This window comes from Anomaloglossus baeobatrachus, chromosome 4, assembly GCF_048569485.1.
Source record: "Anomaloglossus baeobatrachus isolate aAnoBae1 chromosome 4, aAnoBae1.hap1, whole genome shotgun sequence".
NCBI classification, from domain to species: domain Eukaryota; kingdom Metazoa; phylum Chordata; class Amphibia; order Anura; family Aromobatidae; genus Anomaloglossus; species Anomaloglossus baeobatrachus.
The window spans coordinates 91,741,250-91,765,352 of NC_134356.1; the positions used below are offsets into that span (position 1 = coordinate 91,741,250).

The 24,103-nt window shown below is 49.1% G+C and overlaps 1 protein-coding gene across 1 annotated transcript; it reads left to right on the forward strand.

Moving 5' to 3' along the window:
• Positions 1–21,755: 21,755 nt before the first annotated feature.
• PURA (purine rich element binding protein A) lies at positions 21,756–23,418 on the forward strand. The gene has a single exon (XM_075344462.1). It carries the CDS (start codon positions 21,805–21,807, stop codon positions 22,645–22,647), a length of 843 nt encoding a protein of 280 aa, XP_075200577.1. The 5' UTR covers positions 21,756–21,804; the 3' UTR covers positions 22,648–23,418.
• Positions 23,419–24,103: the final 685 nt, after the last annotated feature.

The window sequence follows — 24,103 nt, forward strand, 5'->3', positions numbered from 1 at the left end:
TGCTGAATGTATACTGTCATTGATTTTAAGTGATACAATAAAATTATGTTTTAAGACGCTTTGACATTTTAGTGATTTCTTTAGGGGAGTCACTAAGTGATTATCTATATCCATGGTTATGTCTACTCATATAGTGACAGTTGCTTGTAGTGGTAACGATGGATACCTAAGCTACTGAAATGCCCTACACATGAGGTAAGAGACATGGCTATATCAGGAGAACTATACTACATCTAATTGGAGATATATGCTAATAATAATAATACTACAACTATTACATATTGGGATAGTATCTTGGAGACGGGAATACCCATTTAACCCCTCCACAACCAAGGATGTCCTGGTACATCCTTGGCGCATCTGTCCCGTTACCGCAGGCTCCCGTGGCGAGCCTGCCGTAATCCCCGCATAGGATTGCTGATCTCCAATCCACCCGCACCTTTTAACCCCTTAGATTGCGCTGTCAAACGCTGACAAAGCAATCTAATGTGCTCCGGCGTGGATTGCGCTGTTCCCTGCTGCCATCGACGACCCTATGACGCGATAACAGGGCGCCAATGTGTTGCCATGCCAGCGCGGGATCAGATGATGACCTCTGTTGCCATGACTCATTTACTGTGAATGTGAGCAGAGCGCCGGCACTCCTAGTAGATCAGTATTTCTGCTGATCAGATCGATGCTGAAGCAGTGCTCTGTTCAGGAGAAACAATCAGACACTGATCATGACTAGTAAAATCAATTAAAAAAATTAAAAGTTTAAAAAAAATAAAAGTTCAAATCCAGCCCCCTTTTGTCCCAATAAAAGTGAAATAAAAAAAATACACATATTTGGTATCATCGAGTTCCGAAATGCCCGATCTATGAAAATATAAAATCGATTAATCTGCTCAGTACATGGCGTAGCAAGAAAAAATATTCAAAGAGCCAAAATTACATTATTTTTGGTCGCCACAACATTGCATTAAAATGCAATAACAGGCGATCAAAACATCTCTTCTACCCAAATATGGTATACAGTAATTAAAATAGTCAGCTCAAGACACAAAAAATAAGCCATCACGCAGCCCCAGATGCCAAAAACTGAGACTACGGGTCTCGAAAAAATGGTGACAAAAGTGCAATTTTTTTTTACAAACTTCTGATTTTTTTTATCAACACTAAAGGGTGCTTTACACGCTGCGACATCGCTAACGATATATATCGTCGGGGTCACTGTGTTTGTGATGCACATCTGGCGTCGTTAGGGACATCGCAGCTTATGACAGCTAGGAGCGACGATCAACGATCGCAAAAATGGCAAAAAATGTTGATCGTTGACACGTCACTCCTAATCATAATGTGGTTGGTGTTTTATTCCGCAGGTTGTTTCTGCGGCACCACACATCGCTATGGGTGACACCGCAGGAACGACGAACATCTCCTTACCTGCGTCCATCGGAAAGGAGGAAGGAAGGAGGTGGGCGACCGCTCATCTCCTCCCCTCCTCTTCTATTGGGCGGCTGTTTTGTGACGCCGAATGCACCTCCCCCTTGAAGGAGGGATTGTTCGGCGGTCACAGCGATGTCGCTGAACAGGTATGTGCGAGTGATGCTGCCGTAGCGATATTGTTCGCTACGGCAGCGAGCACCACATGTCGCACGAACAACGGGGGCGGGTGCTATCGCTCGCGACATCGCTAGCAATGTCGCAGCGTCTAAAGCACCCTTTAGATATAAGTAAAACCAAAAATGTTTGGTATCTACAAACTTGTATCGATCTGGGGAATCATACAGCCAGGTCAGTTTTACCATATAGTGAACAATGTACATTAAAAAAAAAACACAACAAAACATTGTGCAATTGCACTTTTTTTTGCAATTTCACAGCACCTGGAGGTTTTTTTGTCCTGTTTTCCAGTACACTATATGGTAAAACTAATAGTTTCATTCACAAGTACAACTTTTCCTGCAAAATATAAGCCCTCATATGGCAATACTGACAGAAAAATACATAAAGTCATGGCTCTTGGAAGAAGGGGGAGAAAAAGATGAAAAAAATCGCCCAGCAGTGAAGGGGTTAAAAGGACTATCACCTGTTTTGTCACCTAATCTGAAAGCAGCATAACATACGGGCAGAGATCCTGATTCCAGCAGTGTGTCACTTTCTGGGCTGCGTAGTGTAGTTTTTATAAAATCACTGTTAGGCTATATGCGCACGTTGCGTCCTGACCAGTGCAGAAATAAATGCCCCCTCGTGCAGACTTGACGCTGCGTGTTTACAAAAAGAATACATCCAAAACGCATGTATTTTGGAAGCATTTTGGATGCATTTTTGTCAGTGCGGTCCCCTGGCAATTCAGCTCTACTACATGCCCGCTGACAGCAGACACAGACAGAGCCAGCCGATGAGAATGAACTCGGATGAACTTCACCCGACTTCATTGTCATCCTGCGGCTCTGTCTCTGTGTGCTGTCAGGAACTCAGATGAACTTCCGAGGTCAGTGCTAGGACACAGGAGTCCACAGCAGTGACGTCAGAATTTCACCCAATTTCACTGACATCGTGCGGCTCTCTCTTTGTGTCGCAGCCTGATTTGCGGTCACATGTGAAGGACTCACCTGTGACCGCAAATCCCCTGAGTGACTGAAGTGAGCAGCGCGATCAGCTGTGCCGTCACTCAGGTGACCCGCGGCCACAGCTGGAGTCCTCCATGTGAGAGCGGTGGCTGCGAGTAACCAGAGTGAGGTCATCGCTGATCGCGCGGATCACTTCAGTTGTTCCGTGGAGCTGACAGAGAGCAGTCGTGGTCTGCGGCCGCTCGCTGTCAGCTTCATGTAGCAGAGCTGAAAGCGTCATGGGACCTCATGTGGATTACGTTGGACCTGGAGGGGTATTTGGGGATTAATAAAGTGGGGAAAGAGGGTGTTTTTTTGTCTTTCATTCCAAATAAAGGATTTTTTGGATGTGTTTATTTTCTTTAACTTACAGGTTAATCATGGAAGGTAACTCGGGGAGCCGCCTGCCATGATTAACCTAGGACTTGGTAGCAGCTATGGGCTGCTGCCATTAACTCCTTATTATCCCATTTGCCACCGCACCAGGGCAATTCGGGATGATGTAGAGTCCCGGGACTGTTGCAGCTAATGGATGCGGCAATTCCGGGCGGCTGCTGGCTAATATTGTTAGGCTGGGGGACTCCCCATAACGTGGAGCTCCCCATCCAGAGAATACCAGTATTCAGCCGTGTGGCTTTACCCTGGCTGGTATCAAAATTGGGGGGGACCGCACGTTGTTTTTTTTTTTGTTTTATTTTTTTTACTGCACGACATAGACGCGCCCACCGGCGGCTGTGATTGCTTGCAGTGAGACAGCTGTCACTCAGCGTGGGTTGGGGGTGTCTGACTGCAAACAATCATAGGAGCCGGTGGGCGGGGGAAGCAGGGAATACGAGATTGAATAATGAGCGGCCGGCATTTTCAAAAGAGGAGAAGCTGCCACAGTGTGAACGCTGTGCAGCGCAGCGCCAGTGATCGTAGATCGGTGAGTATGAGAGAGGGGGTGGGAGGGAGAGACCGACATCGTCAGAGTGAGAGAGAGACCGAAAGACCTGTGTTTGTTATGTCAAAAAACATGCGGATCACAACAAAAATGCAGTGCATTTTGGTAGCGTTTTTCTACAACTTATTAATTTCAATGGGTGTAAAATGCTGCCAAACTCAAAAGAATTGACATGCTGCTTTTTTAAACGCAGAGATTTTGCCAAATTTTTGACAATCAAAGCGCTGCGTTTAAAAAAGCATCGGGCGCACGGATATTGCATGATTTTCATAGACTTTGCTGGTTAAGCAGAACGCATGAATTTTGACAATGTGACGCTGCTGCTCAAAACGCAGCAGAAACGAAAAAAAAACGCAATGTGCGCATGAGCCCTTAATCAGCAGTAGATTATCGAGGACTACTCAGCGTGCTGCAGGTAGTCCAGCATATTCATGAGCTCTGTATAAGGCTGCAGACACATTAGCGCATGGGTCCCCAATTCCAGTCCTCAAGGGCCGCCAACAGTGCATGTTTTCAGGATTTCCTTAGTATTGCACATGTGATAATTTAATCACCTGCACAGTTGATGATTCCAATACCCATGCAATGCTAAGGAAATCCTGAAAACATGCACTGTTGGCGGCCCTTGAGGACTGGAGTTGGGGAACCCTGCATTAGCGTATGGCATCCGATGCGAGAGCAATGGATGCGATATGCTAATGACCCCCGGCATAGGCTCTGCTGCGAGCCTGAGCTGAGTGTCATGTGACTGTGGACGGATCTTGCAATCAGGTCATAACTTTGAAGCTGAGTGGGCGCTGCGGAGAAGAGGGAGTGGTTAATCCCCCATCTCCTTCATTGTCAGCCTGTGCATATATCGCACTGGACTGGGATAACATCCGAGTTCAGTCCGATGTTTTTCTTGCACCCATTCACTTGAATGGGTGCGAGTGATACGGCTCTCGCAGAAAATCACAGCATGCTGCGATGTTTTCCTCAGTCCGTTTAGGGCTGAGAAAAAAAAATCGCTGATCTGAGCTGCAGTATTGTCTAACATGGGGCCGAGTGCAATTCAAGATTTCTCGCATTGCACACGTCTGATTTATACGCTCGTGTGAGCGTACCCTAACAGCTAGATCTGCAGCAGAGAAAACATTGATTTTAGCAAAATGACAGCAAACAGCTCAGTAAGTGACACATCACTGGAATCGGGGTTTGTAGCTCTACATTATGCTGCTCTCAGATGGGGGAGCAAAAACCTGGTTACAGAGTCCCTTTAAGGCCTCCCTCACACGTCCGAGTAAAACACACAAGTTTCAGAGTCCGTGGTGTAGGTGTGTGTGTGTGTTCTTTGTGCTGTCCCTGTGCTATCTGTGTGACATCTGGATAGCACACAAACAGCATGAACTGGTATACGTGCCTGTCTCTGATGCTGTTGTTACCTCTGGGTCCTCAATGAGTGCAGTGAATATGCAATGAGCGGGCCCTGAAGTAACAGCAGCGTGGAAGACAGCAGCGCTAGACACAGGCAGGTATACAAAGTCTTTATTTTTATGTGACCCATGTTGTCTCCAGTAGGCGTCACACAGATCACATCAGTGAGTGAAATCCGTGCTACTGGAGAAAAACTGACAAGTTGTCGTGTGGAGAACACAGATATACAGTTCTTGTGAAAACAAGGACGTGTGCACAGGCCCATTGATTTTAATGGGTCTACATGTGTCCGTGTGAAACCGGAAGTCACGCGTACAAGAAACACGGATGTGTCAAGGAGACCTGAGTGTGATGGTGGGATATGGGAGGAGGTGTATCTTGCTGTACAGATTCCTAATTTTAGCTTGGTTCACTGTCCATTATTTGTACTGCTTCTGTGTACATTTCTATTGTTTGTAAGTAATCACCCCCTATAGTGCAAGGCTATAGCCTCTTGAGGCACTTCCGTCCCTGGGTGTGGGAGGAGGTGGGCCTAGAGTCCACCTACTGTAACATATTTGCTTACCTGGGAGATTGAGGGAGTCTGTTTGAGAACTAGAAGGAAGATTGATCCTCTAGCAGGGAAAAGCTGAGGCTGCGGCCAGCATGCCAGAGAGACTGTGAGAAACCCCCATTTGCCTGGAAAAGGACTACTGGAGGATTGTGACTGATTTCCTGGACATTTATGCCATTACTGGACAATTTTACCCTCTGTTTTGTGGCTTATGTTATGGACCATTTGATTTGCTTGGAATAAATGTTCTTTGTATTGTACCGCCATCTCTCGCTCTGTTGATTGCGTGATATGGGAGAAAGACCCGTGACAACTGGTGGCAGCAGTAGGATCAACAGAGCACAGCCTAAAGGAGATCCACCAACAGAGTGAGTACAGAAACTGGACTGCTTCCAGTCTAAGGCCTCTTTCACACGTCCGTGAAAATCACGCAAGTTTTTCACAGACGTGTCAAAAGGTGCGTACTGCCCTCGGTGAGCCATGTGTATGGCACACGTGTGTTCTCCGTGATAACACACGGAGAACTGGAGCTTTCTACTCACCTGTCCCTGGCTTCTCTGTCCGTGGTGCTGATCTTCGGTCTCCGGTCCCGCCAACTCCCCACTGCTGCTGCTTCCGGCCGTAGTGAAGTGAATATGCAATGAGCATAATGAGTGGCGGTCGGAAGTAAGTGCCAGCAGCGGCAGAGACTGCAGGGCTGGAGAAGGTGAGTAAAGGGTTCTTTTTCTCGCAGACACATGTGTTTTCTCCGGTGCGTGTCACACGGAACACATCCATGTCGTCCGTTTGTGTTACGTGTGACCTGTTTGCGTTCCGTGTGACACCCGTGATGCCGGAGAAAAATGAACATGTCTACGTGTGGAGCACATGGGCACACGTATGCTCCACACGGTCCATGGCAGAATACGCACGTGAACGCAGACCCATTGATTTTAATGGGTCTACGTGTGCCCGTGTCTCCGGTACATGAGAAAACTGACCAAACACGTACCGGCGGCACGGACGTGTGAAAGAGGCCTAAAGGAGAGAGCCAAAGATCAGGGACTGAGTAAAGAAGCCTTAATTGATCTACTTGTGGGTGAGAGCCAGTCCACCTCCTCCCAGATGTTTGACGGACAAACACTGGGGATGGGGATCCCTGCCCCAAAAAGCCAGTGGGTGGTGTGGTTCAAAGAAGAGATGGCAGCTCTTGGCCCCGGGGTATCTCAGGAATATAAGGAGCAGGCTGCTCGCTGAGCACAGAGGAGACAAGAAGCAACGGAGTCCAACAGAGAATAATGTGAGTTGGAGCGTAAACCCAGCGATTCGGGAGCCTGTGCGGATCACCCGGGCAGACTTCAAGCCCTTTGATGAGGCTTCCGGAGATGTGGAAGGGTTCTTCAAGGACTTTGAGCAGCAGTAAGTCACGATGGAGGTGTCCCACTCTGGCTGAGTGCGTTTGTTAGTGGGACTCCTGAACGGAAGGCTGGCGGAGGCTTATCGCACCATTGACTCCCAGCAGAACCGGGATTACAACATTGTAAAGCGGACTATCCTGGATTACCATGACATCACCCCAGACTCACATAGGGCACAGTTCCGAGACCTCCCATGCACCACGGGCGGAACATTTAGGATGTATGCCCATAAGATGTCCCAGGCATGTTGGAGATGGCTGGAAGCGGAAGACGCCTTCACTGTGGAAGACATTATACAGGTATTTCTTATAGAACAATTTCTTTACAAGTGTCCTTCAGAAATACGGGAATGGGTCAGAGAGCGCACACCATGCACCTTGGATAGAGCTGCTGCCCTGGCTGATGAGGCCCTTACTATCCGACCGCAATGGAGGGGGCTTCTGGACAATAAGACACAGCCTGCTCCTGCTCCCCGGCCCTCTCCAGTTATATCTGCCCCCCTTTCAACCAGCCACAGGTTGATGACAACCACGGCCCACAATCCTGGGCCCCAACAGTTCCGGCCACGCCCTGGGGGAATCACAGAGAGATGTTATGGGTGCGGGCAATCTGGTCACCTGCAATTCAGTTGTCCTGCAAGGACTCGGAGGGACTCCCACGCACCTCCATCTCGTCCGGTGCATTTTGTGTATTCCACCCTGCCTGAGGAAGAGTTACCACCACCACCGGAGTGTACCACTGACCCCTGCACCTTAGATGCCCCTGTTGGAGTGTATGGACTTCGGCCTTTGTCACCAGGTTCTCCTACTGCCTTCTCCAGAATGCACATTAGAAGGAGTCCGACGCAGAGGAGATGTTATCGATGTGGGCAGCCTGGGCATTTGCAAAACACTTGCCCTGCTGGTCGATTGAGGAATGACTTTGCACCAAATCGACCTGTTGGTTCTCTACAGCTGAATACAAGGTGGGAAGAGTTCTCACTCCTTCAGGCCTCTGCCATACTTACGTGACAAAACGTAACATTTTTGTTACATACGTGTTAAAGGGGTGGTTTGGTCCCCGTGTGCCGTGTTTATGGCACGTACGTGTTCTCCGTGTGTTATACGTAATAACACACGGAGAACGAAAAGCCCCGCCTTACCTGCATCATCCGGCGCTGTCTGTGGTGCTGAATGACAGTGTCCGGCACAGGCCATGCCCCGCTGACGCTGCTTCCGGCCCCCAGTGAAGAAGAAGCGTTGTTCAAATTCACTGGGGGACGGATGCAGGTGACAGCCGTGGCAGAGACTGCAGGTATGGTGGAGGTGAGTATGTGTTTTTATTATTTTTACACTGACACGTGTCTTTCTCCGGCGCGTGTCACACGGGCCCGCATCCACACTACATCCGTGTGGTACGGGTGCGGGCTGTGTGACACCCGTACTGTCGGAGCAACACGGACTTGTCAGCGGTTTTAAAAAACGGACACGTAAGTACGGAACGGACACACGTTCCGTTCCTGAATACTTACGTGTGTCCAAAACAATAACAATACATAGGACCACGTAGGCCTGTGTCTCCGGTACGTGGAAAAAAAAAGGCACACACGTACCGGAGGCACGTGAGTGTGGCAGAGGCCTCAAGTTGACTTGCCTAATGACTCAGACACTCGTGGTCGGCCACTAGGGGTTTATGGGGTGCGAGACACAGCCCCGAGTTCCTCTCACCATCAAAGTAAGCACTTACAGGAAGTTGTGCTGGATGGACAGTCATTGCATTTTGTGACTCTGGGGCATTTCTCACAATAGCTGATCCTCGAGTGGTTCGGCGAGAGGCAATACATCATGGACCAGGGATTGTTATTGAATTGGCTGGAGGACAAAGGAGGAATATCCCAAAGGCAACTGTAGATCTGGACTTTGGCTTTAGGATCAAGCAATGCGTGGTTGGGGTGATGAGCGGCCTGCCAGCAGATATTCTCCTAGGAAATGATGTGGGAGATCTACAATGCCGATTTGTGGGTGCAGAAAACACAGTTTACGTGAAGGAGGACACAAAGGAAAGCATGGAAGCCAACACCAGAATGTTGATAGACTATCCACAGCTGAGTAACATGGACTTAAGTGAGATGGCCAGAGGTCTGTGTAGACCTCATGGCATGCTCACTTAAGCTGGGTTCACACATGGCGACAACGACGTCGCTGTTACGTCACCATTTTCTGTGACGTAACAGCGACCTAGTAAGTCGCTGTTATGATCGCTGCTTAGCTGTCAAACACAGCAGAAGCAGCAGCGATCATAACGACACGCGTCGCTGTGCTACATGTGCAGAGAGCAGGGAGCCGCGCACACTGCTTAGCGCTGGCTCCCTGCACTCCTAGCTACAGTACATATCGGGTTAATTACCCGATGTGTACTGCAGCTACATGTGCAGAGTGTAGGGAGCCGCGCACACTGCTTAGCGCTGGCTCCCTGCACTCCTAGCTACAGTACACATCAGGTTAATTACCCAATGTGTACTGCAGCTACATGTGCAGAGAGCAGGGAGCCAGCAGCACAGGCAGCGTGAGAGCGGCGGGCGCTGGTAACGAAGGTAAATATCGGGTAACCAGGGAAAGGTCTTCCCTTGGTTACCCGATGTTTACCCTGGTTACAGCTTACCGCAGCTGTCGTCGTCGTCGCTGTGTGTGACACCACCCTTATTCAGGAGGGAGAGGTTGTGATGGTGGGATATGGGAGGAGGTGTATCTTGCTGTACAGATTCCTATTTTTAGCCTGGTTCACTGTCCATTATTTGTACTGCTTCTGTGTACATTTCTATTGTTTGTAAGTAATCACCCCCTATAGTGCAAGGTTATAGCCTCTTGAGGCGCTTCCATCCCTTCCATCCCTGGGTGTGGCAGGAGGTGGGCCTAGAGTCCACCTACTGTAACATATTTGCTTATCTGGGAGATTGAGGGAATCTGTTTGAGAACTAGAAGGAAGAAGATTGATCCTCTGGCAGGGAAAAGCTGAGGCTGCGGCCAGCATGCCAGAGAGACTGTGAGGAACCCCCATATGCCTGGAAAAGGTCTGCTGGAGGATTGTGACTGATTCCCTGGACATTTATGCCATTACTGTACAATTTTACCCTGTTTTGTGGCTTATCTTATGGACCATTTGATTTGCTTGGAATAAATGTTCTTTGGATTGTACCGTCATCTCTTGTTCTGTTGATTGCGTGATATGGGAGAAGGACCCCGTGACACTAAAGGTGGTGTCACACACAGCGACGACGACGTCGCTGCTACGTCACCATTTTCTGTGACGTTGCAGCGACGTCCCGTCGCTGTCGCTGTGTGTGACATCCAGCAATGAGCTGGCCCCTGCTGTGAGGTCGTTGCTCGCTGCTGAATGTCCTGCTTCATTTTTTCGTCGTCGCTCTCCCGCTGTGAAGCACACATCGCTGTGTGTGACAGCGAGAGAGCGACAAAATGAAGCGAGCAGGGAGCAGGAGCCGGCGTCTGGCAGCTGCGGAAAGCTGTAACCACTGTAAACATCGGGTAACCAATGGAAGACCTTTCCCTGGTTACCCGATATTTACCTTCGTTACCAGCCTCCGCCGCTCTTGCTGCTAGTGCCGGCTCCTGCTCTGTGCACATGTAGCTGCAGTACGCATCGGGTAATTAACCCTATGTGTACTGTAGCTAGGAGAGCAAGGAGCCAGCGCTAAGCAGTGTGCGCGGCTCCCTGCTCTCTGCACTGTGACATGTAGCTGCAGTACACATCGGGTTAATTAACCCGATGTGTACTGTAGCTAGAAGAGCAAGGAGCCAGCGCTAAGCGGTGTGCGCGGCTCCCTGCTCTCTGCACATGTAGCAACATTATGATCGCTGCTGCGTCGCTGTGTTTGACAGCTAAGCAGCGATCATAACAGCGACTTACAAGGTCGCTGTTACGTCACAGAAAATGGTGACGTAACAGCGATGTCGTTGTCGCTATGTGTGAACCCAGCTTAAGGCTGGAATCACATTTATGCGCGTAAAATCGGTCTGACTTTCCTGAAAAAAACTTTTTTAATTTTATTAAATGTTTTTAATGATTTAATGATTAGAAGAGCGTGTGTAATGCGTGTTTGATGCGTATGGGATCCCTTTTTTCTATGTCATCTGCCATTCAGCAGAGCTGAATCGTCGCTGACAGCAGACACAGATAGAGCCGCACGATCAGATTGAAGTCGGATGTACTTCACCCGACTTCATTGTCATACCGCGGCTCTGTCTGTGTCGCGTCCTGATTAGCGGTGACCCGTGAAGACCTCATCGGTGACCGCTAATCCCGAGTGACTGAAGTGAGCAGCGCGATTAGCGCTGCCGTCACTCAGGCTACCCGCGGCTAGCTGGATCCTCCACCCGAGACCGCAATTCACCTGTGACTTCATCGCTGTCACCCGAGCGACTTGCTGTCACAGTTGGAGGATCCAGCAGTGGCCGCGAGTTACCTGAGTGACGTCATCGCTGATCGCGATACTTACATCAGTTGCTGCATGGTGCTGCCAGGAGCGGCGGTGTTCTTCTGCAGCTCCTGTCACCTTCATGTAGCAGAGCTGGAAGCGACGCGGGACCTCCGTGGATTACGCCGGAGCTGGAGGGGTTTTTGGGGCTTAATAAAGTGGTGAACGAGGGTATTTGTTCGTGTTTATTAATGCAAATAAAGGATTTTATCACTGTGTGTGTTTATTAACTTTAAATTACCGGTTAATCATTGGGGGTGTCTCATAGATGCCTGCAATGATTAATCTAGGACTTAGTTGCAGCTATGGGCTGCTGCCATTAACTCCTTATTACCCCGTTTGCCAACGCACCAGGGCAAAATGGGAAGAGCTGGGTACAGTCCCAGAACTGTCGCATCTAATGGACGGCAAGTCTGGACAGCCGCTGGCTGTTATTGTTAGGCTGGGGGGCTCCCCATAACGTGGGGCTCCCCATCCTGAGAATACCAGCCTTCAGCCGTGTGGCTTTACCCTGGCTGATATTAAAATTGGGGGGGACCGCACGCTGTTTTTTTTTAAATTATTTATTTATTTTACTGCATGATAGAGACCCGCCCACCGGCAGCTGTGATTGGTTGCAGTGAGACAGCTGTCACTCATCTTGGGGGCGTGTCTGACTGCAACCAATCATAGGCGCCGGTGGGCGGGTAAAGCAGGGAATACGAGATTGAATAATGAGCGGCCGGCTTTTTCAAAAGAGAAGCTGCCGAAGCAGTGTGAACGCCGTCCAGCGCCGCGCTGATGATCGGGGATCAGTGAGTATGAGAGGGGGGGAAAGGAATAGACCGACATGGACAGAGAGAGAGACCGACAGAGAGAGAATAGAGACCGAGAGGGAGAGACCGACTGACAGAGATAGACCGACATTATGAGACCTCACTCATTTCCAGTACTTTGTGACACATGCGATGAATGTATTTAGAAAAACGGATGTCACTAGGATGGTGTGAGTGCCGGTCCGTGTGACATCCTTTTTTTTCACGCTCCCATAGAGTTGCATTGGAGAGACTCGCACGAGAAACTCTTCAAATAGCAGCTTGCTGCGATTTTTTTCTCAGTCCGATTTGGAGTGAGAAAAAAAAAAAATCGCAGATGAGCGCTGATTCATTGAAAAACATGTGTCCGAGTGCAATGCGAGATTTTCTCGCATTGCACTACTGCGAGAAACTCGCAAGTGAGAAGCCGGCCTAAGGTGTACAGCTTTCGTTTTGTAGTACTTACTGGCTGGTATGGCCCCCTACCAGGCTGTGCACACTTGTCTGCCGACTTTCTCCCAAAGGTTTCATTAAGCCTGGTTGCCATCTCCTCCCCAGGTCATTTGAGGCCTGTCCGGCACATGGCGAAGAGTCACTAGTCCCCTAAATAAGGTACACCGTGATGTGGTAGGATGCCTTTTGCACTTTTTGAACTGCCTTACGTATTAGGCTGGTTTCAGACGTTCGTGTTTCAGGTACATGTGACATCCGTTTTTAACACGGATGCCACACGTACCCATGTTATTCTGTGGTGTTACTCACACAGCCGTGTTTTTACACGGACCGTGTGACCCCTCGTGGCCCCGCATGCACACACGGAGAGATGTTTGTTTTTTCTTCGGCAGCACGGGTGTCACATGGATCGCACACTGATGTGATCCATGTGACATCAGTGTGACACGTACCGGAGAAAACACTTATCTGTGAAATAAAGATTTTCAATATTCACCTGTATCCAGCGATGCTGTCTCCGGCTCTGTTGCCTCCCGCTCCTGACCCCCGCTAATTATACTCACTAAATATTCAGTGCCCTGTGGAGTTGGAAGCAGGAGCACCGCGGGGACTTCAGTGCCGGGGATCGCATGGCTGGGGACAGGTGAGTATACAGCAGAGTGTGTGTGTGTTCACTGTATACATGCATGTGCGCTATGTGTGTGTATGTGCTGTGTGTGTGTGTGTGTGTGTGTGTGTTTTGAGAACTTGGAAGCCGGAACATCGCAGGGACTCCTCACAGTTCCCAATGAACGCTGATAAACCCGTGAAGCTGTAGCGCGAATGTTGCGGGGTTCATCAGGATGTCATCAGAGTTCATTGAGAACTCTAATGACCTCCTGGATGTCACTGTGCTTGCAGAATACTCATCTGTCCACGGCGATGCTGTCCTTGGGGGTGCTGTACCCAGCGATGCTCCGGCTTCTAGGTCCTTAGTGCTGTGAATAATCAATTAATATAAAGAGCGGCGGTCAGGAGCGGGAGGCAGCAGAGCCGAAGACAGCAGGTAAATATGGAAAATCTTTTTATTTTACAGACCCGTGTTTTCTCCGGTATCTGTCACACGTATGCAAACATGGATGTCACACGTGTGACACACATATGACCATAACCATGCGTGTGACTTATACCTGATTAAACACGGACGTCTGAATCCGGCCTTAGTGTGTTTAGTATCAGTGGACTTCATGTATTCAGTCTCTGTGCTGACACAGCACAGGTTCCAAGTGGGTTATTATTGCAGCAACCGGGGGGGGCCTGTTGAAGGTTCTTCTCGCAACCATATTGATACTCCTTTGAAGCTTTGCCACAGGAGTGCAATATCGCACTACCTCAGAACTGAAAATCTGCATTGTATGCCAATTTATGTGTGGAAAGTAAACACAACGTGTAGATAAGATTTTTGACATTCTAACCTTCTTGTACTGTATTAGGCCTCTATCACATGTCCGTGAAAATCACGCACGTTTTTCACGGATGTGTCAAAGGTCCATATTGCCCTCCGTGTGTTCTCCGTATGCGATCTGTGATAACACACGGAGAACAGGAATTTTCTGCTTACCTGTCCCTGGCGTTGCTGTCCGTGATGCTGATCTTCAGTCCTGCCCACTCCTAGCTGCTGCAGCATCCGGCCCACAGTAGAGTGAATATGTGATGAGCGTAATGAGCGGGGGTTGGAAGCAAGTGCCAGCAGCGGCAGAGACAGCAATGCTGGAGAAGGTGAGTATAGAAATTCCTTCTAATTCACAGACACGTGTATTTTCTCCAGGGCGTGTCACACGGATCCCATGTGTGCGGTCCGTGTGGCACCCATGATGCCGGAGAAACCGGACATGTCTACGTGTGGAACACATGGGCACACGTATGCTCCACACGGTCCATGGCAAAACACTCACGTGAGCACAGACGAATTGATTTTAATGGGTCTACGTGTGCCCGTGTCTCCAGCACGTGAGGAAACGGACCAAACACGTACCGGCGACACAGACGTGTGAAGGAGGCCTTAGGCTGTGCACACGCGCTGTGCTTTTTTTGGTGCACTAGTGTGACAAAAATGCACATCTATCCTTATGCCAGTAAAGTCAATGAGAAGTCTGAAGTGTTGTGCACAAGTTGTTTATTTTTTCATTGCAGATTTGGTGGAGAAAAAAAAAAATCTGCAGCATATCAATTGTTGGTGTGGTTTTTTTTTTTGCTACATTTGTTTAACCCTTCCAGTCATTGACTTCACTCAAAAAATCATGGCACAAACACGCACCAAAAAAAAAAACGCATGTAATTTTAGTGCATTTTTCTGCCACAAGGTGCAGATTTTGATGCAGAAAATTTCTGCACCAAAAACTCAGCGTGCGCACATAGCCTAAAGGCCACTTTACACACAAAGATAAATCTGCAGCAGATCTGTGGTTGCAGTGAAATTGTGGACAATCAGAACAATATGTCCATGATTTCACTGCAACCACAGATCTGCCAAAGATTTATCTCTGTGTGTGACAGGGTCTTTACTCTGCAGGTTCTGTCACTGGAAAATGTTGTGTGGTAATCTACAGCAAATATGCATCCTGTGCACTCCTTGAATTTGCAGCTAATTTTAGGGTGTGTTCACATTAATCCATGGAAGGAAAGCCATTTTCCTGTGTTCATGACCAGGCACATTTTCCAGTTTGATATACAATTTTAGGAGCTTTTTTTTTTCCTCCCGTTTGAAATATTGATATAACTCTGGCCTCTTTTTTTGATACGTGGTCCCTAATTTTTTCTTTATATAGTTTTCTAATCTATAAAAGAAAAAAAGAAAAGAAAAAAAAGGAATGGGGGAGGGGAATATGGGTTTCATATTACATTTTTTTATTAATAATAATAATAATATTTTTATGACCAGAAATGAGATATGTACACAAAGTGATTTTTTAATCATATTTCTGATGCATTTTTAGTGCAGTTTTGTCACCCAACTGCATGCAAAGTCCATGAGACTCCTGATGTTTTGTGTACATGTTGCTTTTTTCCATGTAAATTTGAAGAAATAAATCTGCAGCATGTCAATTATTTCAGCAAAAAACTCTGGAAAAACTTTTTTTTTTTTTTCTATAAAGAGATGCAGATTTGGTGCAGAAATTTCTGCACCAAATACTCAGCGTGCGCACATAGCCATAGAGAGACCCGCTCATGTTGAAAGTGGTCTCTGGTCTGCAGGCCAGATGTTATAGAGCAGACAAAAGACATTTTTTTTTTTTTTTTTTTTTTTAAAGTTTCAGCAAAATTTATCTTTTATTAATTGATCCCCTTGGTGATTGTATGAGTCCAGTGGGCGGTCCTACTCAGTGATTGATGAGTCTTGTATGACTGTGCATGCAGAGACAGCTGTCAATCAATGAATAGGACCACCCACAGGACTACTCCAGGTATCTCAATTAGGCCGTGCGCACGTTGCGTAATTACATGCTTTTACGCTGCGTTCTGCACTGCAGCGTAAAAGCATGCGTCCTGTGTCCCCAGCACAATCTATATAGATTGTGCAAATTCCAACCGCACGTTGCTTTTTAGAATGCAGCGTTCTGCATGCTGTCAAAACGCTGCGTTCTAAAAAGTAACATGTCAATTTGTTGAGGAGAGCCATAAGATTAAATGCTTAATTAACCTCTGGACATAGAGCACTGTGAGAAGTGTGTTCAATTAAATCAATTCTCTATACATAAGCCAGTCACTCTTCAGAGAAAGCCAAGATGGCCCCCGATGACATCACAGACCGCACCATCAGCATGGATCCTCCAGATGACGTCCCTCCCATCACCATGGATCCATCCGATGACGTCATTGACCCGCCCATCAACAGCAACACAGATCTCCCCATTGGCTAGCCCATGAACTGTCCCACTAAATGGGCATATCCAAACTTGTGTACGCCCCTAGCATATATAAAGAGGACTCATGCTCTGTACTGGGCTGTTTGGTGCCAACTTTACTGTGACCAAGAAGAGATTTCATATCCGACTGTCTGGTGTGAATTCTTTTATTCATGCACTTGGCCCATATCAATTCGGCCAGGCAGTAGGCAACTAGTGATCTCTGGTTAAGAGTTCACCCTAACAAATTGTTTTGTGTGTTCTGGATGCTTTCACCACTCTGTCTATGGTGGGGGCAGCATCCAGAACACACGAATTCTGCAGGAATTCTGCAGACACCAAACTTTCAGAACGCAGCTTTTCAGCTGCGTTCTGAATCGCACATGCAGTGACTTTACACTGCGGTACAGAGCCTTAAGGGCACTTTACACGCTGCGATATCGCTAGCGAGCGTACCCGCCCCTGTTGGTTGTGCGACATGGGCAAATCGCTGCCCGTGACGCACAACATCGCTTACACTCGTCACACGGACTTACCTTCCCTGCGACGTCGCTGTGGCCGGCGAACCGCCTCCTTTCTAAGGGGGCGGTTCCTGTGGCGTCACAGCGATGTCACACGGCAGCCGTCCAATAGCAGAGGAGGAGCGGAGATGAGCGGCCGGAACATGCCGCCCACCTCCTCCCTTCCTTATTACCGGTGGATGCAGATAAGGAGATGTTTGTCGTTCCTGCAGTGTCACACATAGCGATGTGTGATGCCGCAGGAACGACGAACAACCAGCGGCATGCACCACCAACGATATTATGAAAAGGAGTGACGTGTCAACGATTTGACATTTTTGCGATCGTTGATCGTCGCTCCTAGCTGTCACACGCTGCGATGTCACCAACGGCGCCGGATGTGCGTCACAAACACTGTTACCCCGACGCTATATCGTTAGTGATATCGCAGCGTGTAAAGACCCCTTTAGAGTTGAGCGAGTACCTAACTATTCGTACTTGCTATACTCATAACGAGTACTGTCTAATACTCGCGTATTCATTCAGAATAGTGTGTGCAATGCAAGTCAATGGGGAAAACTTGCAATGTAACAAGTAACCCGAATTCCGCACTTTTCGCTACTCGCACGAATAATACGGCATTCGGTTGCTCTTTGCTTTGCGAGTTTTTCCCCATTGACTTACATTGCACACACTATTCGGAATGAATACGCGAGTATTAGATAGTACTTGTAGTTATATAGGTTGAAAAAAGACCTAGGTCCACCTAGTTCAACCTTCCTCCGCCACAGGATTGCATGGTGCTGCCCAGCTGATGACCCGACGCTACCATGACGTAATTCCTGTGAGAGCCGACAGAGCGCACTCACAGGAACGCTGCATTTCTGATGATCAGAGCAATGCTGCAGCATCACCAGAAGCGATCGGACACTGCAGTGATAAAGTCTCCTAGAGGACTAGTAAAATCAATAAAAAAAAAAAAAGTTTTAAAAAAAATAAAACAAGTTCAAATCACCCACCTGAAAATAAAACCATAAAAAAGACATATTTGGTATTGTTGCACTCGCGGAGATGCCCGATCTAACAAAATATAAAATCAATGAATCTGCTCGATACACTGCATAGCGATGAAAAAATTCCAAATGCCAAAATTATGTATTTTGGTTGTCGCAACATTGAATTAAAATGCAATAAAAGGTGATCAAAATATCAGATCTACACAAAAAATGTATAATTAAAATCGCCAGCTCAGGACGCAAAAAATAAGCCGTCACTGAGCCCCAGATCCCAAAAAATGAGACTACGGGTCTCGAAAAATGAGAACGCTACAGGTCTCTGAATAGGGCAACAAAAGCTTTTTTTATTATTTCTGGACAAACTTGTGCATTACGTTTCACCTCTTAGATAAAAGTAAAGCTATAGATCTTTGGTATCTACAAACTCGTACCGATGTGAGGCATAATACTGTCAGTTTTACCTTACTGAACGTAGTAAATAAAAGATCCCCAAAACAACCGCGCAACTGCACTTTTTTTTTGTAATTTCACCGCACTTGGAATTTTTTTCCCATTTCCAGTATAGGAAAATGAAAAACAGAAAATCGCCAGGGGGATGAAGGTGTTAAAGGGAATCTGTTACCAAGTTTTTGCCACCTAATCTGAGAGCAGCATGACATAGAGATCCTGATTCCAGCGATGTGTCACTTACTGGGCTGCTTAGTGTAGTTTTGATAAAATCCCTGTTTAATCAGCAGTAGATTATCATTACAGGACTACTTGACGTGCTGCCAAGTAGTCCAGCATACTCAAGAGCTCTGTATAACTGCTAGATCTGCAGTAGAGAAAACATTGATCTTATCAAAATGACAGAAAACAGCTCAGTAAGTGACACATGGCTGGAATCAGTGTCTCTGTCTCTACATTATGCTGCTCTCAAATGGGGAGCAAAAACCTGGTGACAGATTCCCTTTAACCAGGTGCCTGTACAGTGCTACCAGCCACTATGAGGGGAACACCCGTATATGGCTACCCAGCATCTGAACAGCAGGTGTCCACACACTGCGGGCATTACCGAACTCAGTGTACTGGGTGTCCATACATTGTGGGCCCTACTAGCCTCTGTGTGATGTGCGCCCATACATTGTGGGCACTACCGGCCTCTGTGAGATGGGCGTCCATACATTGTGGGCACTACTGGCCTCTATGAGATGGGCGCCCATACATTGTGGGCACTACTGGCCTTTATGAGATGGGTGCCCATACATTGTGGGCACTACTGGCCTTTATGAGATGGGTGCCCATACATTGTGGGCACTACTGGCCTTTATGAGATGGGTGCCCATACATTGTGGGCACTACTGGCCTTTATGAGATGGGTGCCCATACATTGTGGGCACTACTGGCCAATATGAAATGGGTGCCTATACATTGTGGGCACTACTGGCCAATATGAAATGGGTGCCCATACATTGTGGGCACTACTGACCTCTATGAGATGGGTGCCCATACATTGTGGACACTACTGGCCTCTATGAGATGGGTGCCCATACATTGTGGACACTACTGGCCTCTATGAGATGGGCGCCCATACATTGTGGGCACTACTGGCCTCTATGAAATGGGTTCCCATACATTGTGGGCACTACTGACCTCTATGAGATGGGCGCCCATACATTGTGGGCACTACTAGATTCTGAGAAGCAGGCATCCATACAACATGGGCACTACCAGTCTCTGTGAGATGGGCGCCCATACATTGTGGGCACTGCTGGCCTCCTGTTAGACAGGTGTCCATACATTCTGGAAACTACTGGCCCTTGTGAGGCGAGTGCCCATATGCTGCAGCCACTACTGGCCTCTCAGATGCAGGAGTCCATACAGGGCTACCAGGCTCTGTGAAGTTTGTACCCATACAAGGCTACCAGGCTCTTTGAAGCGGGACCCATACAGGGCTACACAGGCTGTGTGAAGCGGGCACCCATACAGGGCTACCAGGCTCTGTAAAGAGGGCACCCATACGGGGCTACCAGGCTGTGTGAAGCAGGCATCCATTCAAGGTTACCAGGCTGTGAGAAGTGGGCACCCATTCAAGGTTACCAGGCTGTGTGAAGCGGGCACCTGTTACACGTCGTGGCTCTCCTGTTGCAAGGAATGAGGTGGTCCCCCATTCCTTGTCTGCCACGAGCCCTCCTGCTCAGCAGCGCCAAAGGTCTAGGAGACTGCGCGGTCTGCAGGAGTTGCCTCCTCAGAGACCTAGCAGAAGGGTGACACCTAGTGGTTCTCCCCTTGCAAGGAATGGAGCGGTCTCCCATCCCTTGCCTGCCACAAGCTCTCCTGCTCAGCATCACAGATGCTCTGGGAGGTTGCGCAGTGTGCAAAGAATAGATGCTCAAGGAAGCAGCAAGACTTCCCTTGTCTCTGCACATTGTGAAACCGAGGATCCCGCCTTTATGACCCAGAGGCAGGAAGATGAGCATGTGCTCCACGTGACGTCTTCTGATTCGCTCACTGATATCACACGGCCCCATGACGAGGCTGGTGATGTGCTGAATCCTGACTGGCTGGGCCAGGACGTCACGAACCCTGATTGGGTCACGCCCGTCTCGCGCCCGCCCTTGGGTGGAGCTACACCTCCTTAAAAGCTCCCCCTGCCATCATGGCGGTGTGCGACTGTCCTTCTATGTTTGGATGTCTGGCAGTGTGCTGCCATGCCACTGCTTAGGCATTATTGTCTTTTGTGGGCTTTGCCCTTGCTGCTCAGGCAGCACCTAGTTTGCAGGTCTTCCCCTGCCTTGCTGCTTCGGCAGTATCCCGTTTAGCAGGCTGTGTTCCTGTCCCAGGTGAGCTCCTCGAGTCTCTGTCGGACTCACTTGGTTTCTGAAGCACACGTGCGTGGGCACCTCTGTGCTACCCCCGTGCCATATTCCTGTGACTCCCGCTGGCACACGTGTGTAGGCACCTCTGTGCGTCCCCGTGCAACAGGTACACCGATCGAGAAGCCCCGAGCCATACAACCCTCACGGGTTAGGGCGGACCGGTGTACATAGATCGTCTGTGACGTTCCAGATGATCACTAGCAGCAACCCGCTCACTCTTTCCTGACCATAGCAGCGGTCCCTTACACCGCACAGTATTCCTTGACCGGCGGAAGCTGTCCATTTCCCATCTTGGCACGCTTCCCCGGGTCCCCCTCGTAACAGGCACCCATACAAGGTTACCAGGCTGTGATAAGTGGGCACCCAAAGAGGGCTACACAGGCTCTGAGAAGCGGGCATCCATACAAGGTTACCAGGCTGTGAGAAAAGCGGGCACCCATACAGGGCTACACAGGCTCTGAGAAGTGGGCACCCATACAAGGCTACCAGGCTGTGTGAAGTGGGCACCCATACAAGGCTACCAGGCTGTGTGAAGTGGGCACCCATACAAGGCTACCAGGCTGTGTGAAGTGGGCACCCATACAAGGCTACCAGGCTGTGTGAAGCAGGCATCCATACAGGGCTACCAGGCTCTGAGAAGCGGGCACCCATACGAGGCTACCAGGCTCTATTAAGCGGGCACCCATACAGGGCTACCAGGCTCTATGAAGCGGGCACCCATACGGGGTTACCCAGGCTCTATGAAGCGGGCACGCACGGGGCCGCCGGTCGCCCCTCACAATCGTGCACTGTAGCTACACAGGCAGCGACAACTTTCCGGGAAGTTGCGCGCCCCCCTCCGCCGCAGCGCCGCCTGCCTCCGCTTCTCGCGAGATCAGCGTCCTGTCTGTGGGAGTTGCAGGGACAGGGGAAGAAGGCAGGCGGCATCATGGCGGATAGAGACAGTGGAAGCGAGCAGGGAGGAGCGGCGATGAGCTCCGGTGGCAGCTCGCTACACCCCGCCTCAGGGATCGGGGGCTCGGCTCTGCAGCACGACACCCAGGAGCTGGCCTCTAAGCGGGTGGACATTCAGAACAAACGCTTCTACCTGGACGTTAAGCAGAACGCGAAGGGCCGCTTCCTGAAGATAGCGGAGGTCGGGGCTGGGGGCAATAAGAGCCGGCTGACCCTGTCCATGTCGGTGGCCGTGGAATTCCGCGACTACCTGGGGGATTTTATCGAGCACTACGCGCAGCTTGGACCCAGCAACCCCGACATGGCGCAGGACGAGCCCCGGCGGGCGCTGAAGAGCGAGTTCTTGGTGCGGGAGAACCGAAAGTACTATATGGACCTGAAGGAGAACCAGCGCGGCCGCTTCCTGCGGATCCGCCAGACGGTGAACCGCGGCCCGGGCCTGGGCTCCACACAGGGGCAGACCATCGCGCTGCCGGCGCAGGGACTGATCGAGTTCCGCGATGCCCTGGCCAAGCTGATCGACGACTACGGCGTGGAGGAGGAGCCCGCAGAGTTACCCGAGGGCACTTCCTTAACTGTGGACAACAAGCGCTTTTTCTTCGATGTCGGCTCCAATAAGTACGGGGTGTTCATGCGGGTGAGCGAGGTGAAGCCCACGTACCGCAACTCCATCACCGTCCCGTACAAAGTGTGGGCCAAATTCGGCCACACGTTCTGCAAATACGCCGAGGAGATGAAGAAGATCCAGGAGAAGCAGCGGGACAAGCGCGCCTCCGAGCAGCAGCAGGAGGAGGCCGACGACGGCGACGACGATTGATCCGCCGAGCGCGGCCCACACGGACTGTCCCGGGAGCACCGCCCCCCAACCCCACAGATCGGCCGTCACCCATCGCTGGATGTCACCCATCGCCCACCTCTAACAGTAAGCAGCTGCTAAACAGTAATAACATTATCTATGAACATGGTGAAGGCAAAGGATTGAGTGTTTGTCCCTATTAGCCCGAACTTTTCTACACCCGCTCCGATGATGATGATGATGATGATGGCGCTGACAGACACAGGTCCTTTCATGTCGCTAATAACATTTGACTTTAGCACAAAGAGATATTTTAGAAGAATTTTTAGTTTTCGCATTTTGTTACCAAATGGCCAGGCTGGGCTGGAGGCGGCCCCTGCTCGCCAGGGCTGTAGGCATGCTGTGTGTCTCCATGTTATGCAGAGGTTTGTAGACCCCAAGGTACATAGGTTATTCAATAAAAGTGCTCTCTTTTCTACAATATGCATTGCATCTGGACCTAGAGCAGAACCGGTCGGTGACCATTATGTGAACATGAAACAAATGATTAAACGAGAACATTTTAAATGAAATTTTGTTAATTTGTGATTTTTGCCAGTTTAACTGATAATTTATTTCCAGTCTGACGCTTGTTCCTCTTTCTATGTCTGCCATGTATATATCTCTGTATTTATAGACTAAAGGTTTATGTATAGATGCTGCAGTATGTTTTGTATTACACATGGAAACAAATATATCGTTGATGACTTTTGATGCACTTCTAAATCGATTATTAAAGAAGGTTTTTAATTAGGTCCTCTTCCTTATTGTGAGAGCCCTCCTCGCTGGCTGTGCCCGGTGCCCCCGACACAGCGAGCCGCTATTAACCTTCTCTTTGCTGTGTCTTTCAGCCGCCTCCCCTGTACCATCACAACACTGTATTTGTGTTTCCTTTGGCTTAGGACGCATGGGAATGGAGATCTGCCTGCTCAGATGCCAAGGAGGAGTAGTCGGGTCATCCGGGCCGGTTATTGGATACTTGTGTGCTAATGACTATGATGTACGTATCTTCTGGTCTAGTTGTCACCTAAACAATTGTCCAGCCCAAAGCTTAGAATGGTAGAAATCTTCACCTTACCAGACCTGTGACCGTTCTCTGTATTCTTGTCTCTAGGGATAACTTCCAGTATGGACATAAGATCACTGCAGAGGTGACCTCACCGGTGTCCACTGCAGAGGTCACATATCCATTTATAAAAGCGAAAGGATACAGAGACCGGCGGGGGACACTGGAAACACCTGGATGGTATTGGTAAGGGCGGCGATAATGGCACTTCCAACATTCATGATCTAAGGGTGGACTGGGTGTTACAGACTGGCCACTGCTCCTGACCTATATGCCCATGAGGCAGCTGAGTTTGGCTCCGAAGACCAACATCCAGTCCAGACATCGTAGCCCATACCTAGACTGTGAATGTTAGGAGTTTAAAACCAGAGC